General features: G+C 40.4%; 1 protein-coding gene across 1 annotated transcript; it reads right to left on the bottom strand.

Annotated features, from left to right (window-relative positions):
• Positions 1-1,564: 1,564 nt before the first annotated feature.
• On the bottom strand, positions 1,565-7,465 carry NEXMIF (neurite extension and migration factor). Its single transcript, XM_024766414.1, has 3 exons — positions 7,365-7,465; positions 2,293-6,667; positions 1,565-1,695 (listed from the first exon to the last, which is right to left on the bottom strand). The coding sequence occupies exons 1-3, from the start codon at positions 7,441-7,443 to the stop codon at positions 1,602-1,604; spliced, it is 4,548 nt and encodes a 1,515-aa protein (XP_024622182.1). The 5' UTR covers positions 7,444-7,465; the 3' UTR covers positions 1,565-1,601.
• Between the last annotated feature and the right edge of the window lie 1,145 nt (positions 7,466-8,610).

Here is an 8,610-nt window from a genome sequence, read left to right as displayed (position 1 = left end):
AGGTGGCAATGACTAGGTAGGTTCATATTTTGCTTAAATTTTTCCTTTTGAAACATCTTCCCTTTTTTTAAAATTCCCTTTTCCCCCACCCACTTATTCTCCACCCTCCCACCCGCAGCCTATATATTCACAAGTTAATAGGTTAGTAACAATATTAGTAAGAATAGTAAGAGTAACAACAACAACAACCAACAATATTAATAATATGAATCCCCTATATCTCTATAGCACTTTACGATCTACAAAGCGCTTTCACGTCCATTATCTCATCTGTGCCATAATGCAACAGTCATCAGACACACAGGCCTTCAACTGTGCAAGGAAAATAGACCAAATGTTAGAAGTCAAGTGGTGAATAAAGGGGAAGAAAAAGCTAGTCGTGAGGGATGCTGAAGCTGTGAAATTTTTTAAAAAGGGAAAGGGCTTGAATAAAAAAATGTGATTTCAAAAATTTATATTAAAGATTGGGAATTAAGTTTAGTGTGTGGCATCAAATAATAGTTATGCTCAGACTAAGTATATATGGCCCCAATTAGTTGTTATCACAAATTGTTCAGCTTATCGAATGTGATTCATAGGTGTCAAACTGAGATGCCTTAACATTTTCTTTAAATGACATTGGCATTGCAAGATTAAACACTTAACACTAAAGCCATGATATGAGTGCACTTTTGACAAAACTGGAATAAAACATTTAGGAAACTACTTAAATAAAAGCAATCTATGTACTTCATTTATCTTAGTGTTAATTTTATAGCTATTTTATAATTTATCTCAGACTATTATAAAATATATAAAACTGAGATATAAAGTATCAGCAATATAACTTTGCACTTTAAATAATTTTCAGCTACAGATTTTGCTTTTAGAAAACAAACTTTAAAGCAGCTGTTTTGTTTCCTTGTAAAAGTTTCTGTAAATGCATATACTTGGGTCCCTGATGGACTTAGCTGTTGTGACTTCCAGACTTTTCCAACACTTTAACCCTTATACAATGGAACAAACAAACCTTTATTGTGCCTTGTTTAATGGTTCATGTTTCCACACAGGACAGCAGAATTTAAATTTTTAAAATAATGTATGTATGCTTATAGATATATATATTTTAAAACTTAGTTAATGAGCTTTAAACTGTGGGGTGAATCTGTGAGATGAGGTAAGGAAATTTGGCACATTTCAAACAGTATCCTTTAAGTTTTGGTAAATTGTGTAACACAACATATTTTTCCACTGTGATCTACAGGTGCTATCCACATAAGTGGGGGTGGTTAATAGCAAGAATCACTGGAATGTTTCTAGTAAATTAACAGGGACAAGCTCCCCAAATACTCACAACCAAATGTTGATATAGAAGTAAAAATATATACAATACAGTCACTTTTTTGTAGTTTGGCACAATGTTTTACTTCCTTTCCCCTTGGGTAAACAGTGCATAAACTACTTTGTGCAACTGTATGACTTCTAAAGTCTTTTACATAGAACATCAGATTAAAGTTTGCTTCCAAAGACTTATTCCCACACTTTAAAATTCTTTTCTTTAAGCACTTACATGTCAACATACATACCACAAGGCATATTTTGAAAGAAATAAAACACAAACATCAAATGTCTTTCTGGAAAATGGGAGTCTCTTCTTCAAACACAGGTAAAACCCAAAATGCTGTTTCTGCTTTTAGGAGATTGTAGTCGGAATCCCTGCAGAAAAACCAAACAATTTATGCCATCTTAGTTAGCTTTAGTGTATGTCCCACAAAGGGATCATACAATCTAAATTTGTTTACATCATACTAGATGCCGTACGATGCAGAAAAAGATACAAATAGCAGGGGCCACTAGAAAGCACTCCTAATTGCCAAATGATGAGACTTTGTTTTCCAAATTATGCTCTTTTTGCTTAAATGATCTTGGCATTTTTGTCTATATAACTTTTAAATTCTGTTATTCAAAAATTTTCTCACTGCAAAGTCCTTCCCTTCCCCAAGTCATTCAAGAGCATATTTTAGTTGTATTTTCTCAGTAAGTAAAAACTAATGCTGACTAGCAGAAAAAGTAACCTTGTCAGAATTTATCCCTAGTCAAGCCACTACAAAATTGCCCAATCTTTTGTGTGGCTTAGAGGTATAGGGATTTTCATGCACTTTTTTTCTTTTCGTTTTAATTTGAAAAAGAAGGGAATGGGACAGTTTCTTTCATGCAAACTGCTTTCAAGAGGGAAAAAAATGAGGGACTGCGGGCTTAGCAGAGTAGGAAAGCTAAGGGTGCATCGTCTCAGCCATTTTGATGCAGTATTACCTCAGTTTTTCAAAAGAAGCTGTCCCAGCCTCATCCTTGTGGACCTGTTCTCGCTCCATACGCTTTCCCTTACACTTCTCATCTCTCAGGGCCTTGGAGCTGGTTTTGTGACGATATAACTTTTTGTGTGTCGGTCCATTATTGCCTAAAGTGCTCAGGTTATTATACTTTTTATCAAAGAAGGCAGAGCGAGAGTCCTCGTTATAACCAGACATGCTTGCACGACCAGGATCACCTATCGCTGCTTTCCCATTGCTTTTACTCACACCCTTGATGGACCTGTGATTCTTAGTGGCTCCTGGAGAGCCACTGTTGGCCTTTTTCTTAGATTCCTGTGGTGTCCCAGCCAATATTTTGAGTGTTTTTAATTTTAGACTATTGGACTCAGGGGAGTAGAATATATTGGGGTCTCCATGGTGCTCCATGGGTTCGCAAAGGGGCTCTATGGAGGCCATCATGAATCTCTGCACATCTGCCATACCAGAGGCAATGTTGGACAAGATATAAGAAGGCTCCTGAAATTCCCGTTGATCATCATCCAGAAGGTTGTTGGTGTTGGTGCCCATGCTCATGTCACTCCAGCCTGGGCTGCTCTCCTTCCCCAAAGACCAATCTCCAGAAAGTCCCTTCTGACTTGGCATCTTCATAGAGGCCACAGGGACACTATGCTGGATACATTCAGCCAAAGTCTTCCCTGTGGAGGATATGCTGTTGACTTGGCCTCCTCCACGACCGATGCCAATTTGCATTTTCTCTCCATTGACTGCAGCCATGAATTTCCCTTTCTTTGTTGACTTAGGGACCTGGCGGGAGGTTTTGCCAGGTGGTTTTTCAATCCCTTTGTTGTTGGCTTTGGGGTTTTTTTTCCTGTTGTTTTTCTGAGAAGAGCTTTGGTTCGTAGCCCCACTCTTGTTGGGTGAACTTTTCTTTCTTGATTTTGACACCTTGTTGTTGGTACTCATTTGACCAGATGGATCATTAAACGCTGATAAGCAAGGGGCTTTTTGGAGCAGGCTGACAGAATCCTCATCATTGAACATATGGAATTGAAACTGATGGTTATTTAAAGTAAATCCATCATCCACTTGGACCTGCCGTGAAAGGGTACTGCAGTCCCATTTGATTTTTTCCATATTGCCCAGGATTCCTGGGACACCCTCTTGGAACACCTTTAGTGTTCCTAGTGTCTTGATACTCTCACATCTGGTAATCTGAGGGGAAAGACTGGGGGTGTCAGGTGGGGACATCTCTGAGAGGGAAGAGTGGCGGAATTTGTCAGGAGTGAAGTTGGAGATATCCAGGAGGTCAGTGGACTCCTTTAGTGGTGCTATTTCATCAATGCTCTGCTGGATCACCAGCTTGGGGCTGCAATGGGCCAGGAAGTCATCCGTGATATCATCATCACCATCCTTTTCACAAGACTTCAAGCTTAAGGAGCAATAATTGCTTGAGTTGATAGAGAGTGGGGCCATGGAATCAAAGCTAAAGAGCCGCCCATCATCCATATTCACTGGACCCTGCTGGAAAGGAAAGCAGATCTCTCCATTATTAAAGTGACATAATTGATAAGAGTCATCAGATGAGAGCTGGGTGTCTTGCACAGATGCATACAGGACCTTGTTGCAACTACTGCCACCGCTGTTGAGGCAGATTGGATTGTATGTTGTAGCTGTGAGGTTATTTTCCATGGAAACTACTTGGGAGACTCCAAATTCACATGATTGGTTTGGAGCTATCTCCCTTGAGACTGCAGCCATGAATTCCTGGGAGCCAGAAGTAGGTTTGTTGGGCCACACATTTCCATAGTTGCTTGATTCCATTTTGAAGTTTTGGGATGATTGAAGCAGCTCAGACTCAGAAGGCGAGGAAAGCACACAGTCCTGGGCAGGCTGGAGAGGTACAAATGATTTTTCTGTTTGAGTGAGGCTGACTTCATTTTGCTCTGGAGAATGCTGAGTGAAGTATGAAATGCCAGTATTATTTGACAAGTCAGAAGCATCTAACAATGTCTGCAAATACCCTCCAGGGATAACAGGTATATTGTTGGCAACATGAGCAGATGATAGAGGCATTTCAGAAGAGCAAGTGGTTGGTAGGAAAGTAGAATTCTTAGCAACCTTTGTCTCATGAAATTCAGATAGATGTGAACCGTTTGAGGTCCCAGGAATAGCTTCATTCTTTGAATTAGCCTTGGAAGATTGGTCTCCCAAAAGAGGGGTCATTTGAACAACTGGCTTGCTTTCTTGCCCAGCTTTGATTTTCTTGGATTTTAACCTGGCTTCACTTTTAAATTTGATTTTGTTGAGCACTTTCCTCTCTGGCCCCTTAAATTGTGCATCTTGGGCTTTGACTTTCACTGAGTCAGGGCCTGTGATGTCATTTAAATGTGATCCATTTGCACAGCCGGGGGCAGCCAGAGGTGCTGACTTCAGTGTACCTTTCAGGCCTCCATCTTCTTTACGACTACTAGCTTGCCTCTCATCATTGCAGAATGAAACCTGCTTACCACTTGCTGAAGTTTCCATGGATGGGATTCTTTGAATCCTGTGCCTGTTGCCAAGTTTAGATTTTCGTTTGCGAGCAGGTGGCAGGAATGACACCTCAAAGCTACCTGGTTCAAAGCTTTGCTTTTGGCATAAGGGTGTTTTGTTGGAGTCTGAATTGCTGTTTCTCTGCTTTTTCTTCTTTTGCCAGAAGCCCTTCAAGGGGGCCAGCTTGGAATATTTGTTGAGCTGCGTCTCACTCAAATTCACTGTTGTCTCACTGGCATCCACCCTACCCAACTTCACCAGCATGTTCTTCTCACCTTTAAAACGATTAATGATGATATATTTGATAATAACAGGGGGCTCCTTACGAGTTACTTTTCTTCTCTTTTTGGGACACCATTCATCATCATCTTCCTCTTTACAACCACCTGGCAGCCATTCCTTCCTCTCATTTACCTTTTCACCCTCTAGTGAGTCAACATCATATAGATAATCTTCACTATACCTGACTTTTCTCTTGGCTCGTAGCCCATAATTCTGCTGGGAGGAGGAGCTGCCAGAATTAGTGTCCCGAGCCATATAGCGGCTACAGTCCTTGATCTCCCCCATGGCATCATAAGAGACCTCAATGAAGGAACTGTCATCACTAAAATTCCCTGATGCCTCCAAGGAATTGGCAAGATGGCCTTGCTTTGGATTCTTAAATTGCCCTACTTCAGGTCCACTGCATGGTTTATTTAAGGCAGATTTTTCTCCATTATCCTTTGCATCTTTTTTCTCTACACCTTTGTCTTCCTGGCCTTCTTCTTTGCCTTTCTTCTTGTCCAAGATTTTATCTTCCTCCCCCCAGATAATGCTCACATCAGGGACCTTGAATTGGGAAAGATCACTGCTCTGCTTCAGGGCCCCACTCTTAGACTCCCGCTTGGGGCAGGTAGTGAAGACACTGGGAAAAAAGTTGAATTGGGCATCCTCCTGCATCAAAAGGGTGGTTTTGTCTCGAACGTTGTCCTGGAAGGATTCATATCGAATTTTCAGGGAGCAGACATCACTGCCCAGTGTTGACTCATCATCATCGAACATGTAGTTATCCACATCTTCTTCAGAGAACAGGTTGACAGACAGCTCATTCTTGGAACAGAGGTCAAGAAGTTCAATCTTACTCTCACTAATAAAAGTCTCAAAGTAACCCCAATCCTGATTGGAATTTGCCAGCAAAGCCTCTTCCGTATTGCACTTATCTAATAGTAATGCCTCATAATAACTTTTCTGAGCTGGGTCCTCCAAGTCAATGTCAGGTTTCTCGGCTTCTCGTCTATCTCCTGCCCTTGATTTGTGCAGTGGGAAGCCTAGGAGCTGGTCTGAGAGAAGCTGCTCTCCATATTTCATGTTTTCTCCAGCATTAATACACTGAATCCCTATATCAGAGACTGCACAAGTTTCATAATCCCTATTTAGATCACTGACTTTTAGACTGATCCCTGGCTCAGGATCTACTGCATCCTTGGATTCCATGAAGCAGCCCAAGCAAGTCCGGCTTGGCTGCATGAGGCACTCCCCATTCAAAGCTGACATGCCTGCAGGCTCCATTATGGCAAATGGAGCTTTCTCACACTCATTGGGCAGTGACCATGTGTTCAGGCCTTTTGAAATACCAGATGTAAGGGAGATGGCATTCACAGAAGCACTATTAGCAGCATGCTCAGGTGCTTCAATCAGGCCCAAAGGAGAGGGAGGGCTCTGCATACAGGGCTTCTTAGAGGGCAGAGGCAGGAGACCTCTGGGATACATCAGGTTCTCTTTTTGAGACACCAGTATAGGCTGGATTGGTGTAGCAGCATCTAGAGCTGCAAATGACTTCATTGCCACATCCTGGTCCTCTGAATCTAGAGAAAAGGGGAAAAATGACAGAAATAAAGTTAAAGGTATTAGACCAGACTCATTAACTCTCTTTCCCTTGATCAGTTTCTGGTACTTGATCTTATGATATAAAATCTAAGCTTCAGCTTCTCTAACTTTAGAAGTATAAACTACAGAGTTAAAGAACAACCTTGATTCTATATTGAACATTCATGCGAGTGAAAAATAATATTTTTTAGGTTCAGCTTTTTCTTCAGACACACATGGCACTCTCCTCAGAAATGAGGAAAAAATTGGATTGCTTGATCAACTGGAAAGTCAAATCTTTCAGGGTGGGAAAATGCTGAGATGGGATATATTCATGGTTTTGAACTATGAGGCATAGTCCTATCCTTCAGACCTCACCTATGTTTTGGAAGCTCCTACTGAGTCTAAACATTCCAAACTTCACATCAGAGCATATTTCTAATTCACCAGGAATTTAGAGGAACTTAAGTATCCATTTGATAGAGATGATTTGGGAGAGCAAAGGGGTTGGATTTGATACCTCTTAGAGACCCTTCTAGTCCAGTTAGAGATCTGGTGGAATAAAGTTTAGGATTAACTCCTATCTCAGAGGCATCCTAGACTTAACTTGCCCCAGCTCTGTGGATACCGAAAATCTATAGTACTAACAAAGGACTACTGGGAGAGATATTACATACCACAATTAAATTCCCTTACCATTTTCCTTGACCCCATTAATCATAGTGTTTTCTCCATTGGCTGAGGCAACAACAGCCTTATCTTGTTGGTTATCCATGAATGGAACCTCTTATTGTTTCATTCCAAGTCCAAATGCTGTCCAACCTGCACATTTCAAATACATAATATCAGTCATCAAATTTTCTTCTCTGTTTTAAGCTCATTTCAGCTAGAGAGGTTTTAAAATGTTCACTGGAATTTACCTATTTCCAGACTGGCTTCATAGCCACTATTGTTTTTGTTTCATATTTTATACCTACTATATAAGTCAATTTGGAAACTCACACTTCATTCACACATTCTAGATCCTTCTGTCTCCTCTAGGCTACCATACCATTCAAAACTGAAATCTGAGGAAGCAGGCAAACTTACATCTTCTTCCAGATAGTAATACATTTAACCTAATCATGGTCATCCAATTAGGAAGGACGAAAAGTAGAGCCCAGACTAACCTGAGACAAGGGGTGTGTACATGTGGAGATTGGCTTTATTTCTGTTTGTCTCATCTCTAATTCAGATGATCATAAGCTCTTAACAAAACAAGCCAATTCATATATACACACATATACATCACATTCATATTTTCTCTGTGCTTAAAATTTGACTGCTAAGTATGAAAGAGGTAGAGAATTCCTTCCATGATTTCTTGGCTTTCATGACCTGAGCTCTGGTTTTGACAAATATTTCTCCAAGCCCACAGCAGGATTTTTAAATGTGACTACAAAGAAGATCTGGAATTTCTGAAAATGTCCCAGCATTATCTGGTATTTTTAGTGTATAGAACACATATCTATAGCCCCTCATGTCTTGCCCACCTACTTGGAGGGTAGGTATATGCAAAATGATATGAGGCACAGCCACTCAAGGTGGAGGTCTCTACCATGTGCCACTACAGCATCTATACATCTCTATTTATTCCAAACCCCCTTTCTCTAGACCTTTTCCTCAGCCAAGGATCCATCCCTTTATTAAAAAGCATAGACTACTTTACTGATGGCCAAGCAGCTATTATAAAAATCTCAACTGTATATTCACTTACTCTAAAACATGCAAATACTATAAAAGGTAGGTCCAGCATTGCGGGAATAAGACAGTTTTAAATGATTCAATCTTTAAACCCTAAAGCCTATCTGGGCCTATTTCCTTATCTGTAAAATAAGAAGTCTGTATTAGGCAATCACTCAGTGTTTTAAAAGTTAGATGATCTTGGGTTCCCCTAATATTT

This window comes from Neophocaena asiaeorientalis, unplaced genomic scaffold, assembly GCF_003031525.2.
Source record: "Neophocaena asiaeorientalis asiaeorientalis breed wild unplaced genomic scaffold, Neophocaena_asiaeorientalis_V1.1 scaffold47, whole genome shotgun sequence".
NCBI lineage: Eukaryota > Metazoa > Chordata > Mammalia > Artiodactyla > Phocoenidae > Neophocaena > Neophocaena asiaeorientalis.
The sequence above is the reverse complement of the archived record's forward strand: the minus strand, read 5'-3'. Positions and strand labels throughout refer to the sequence as shown.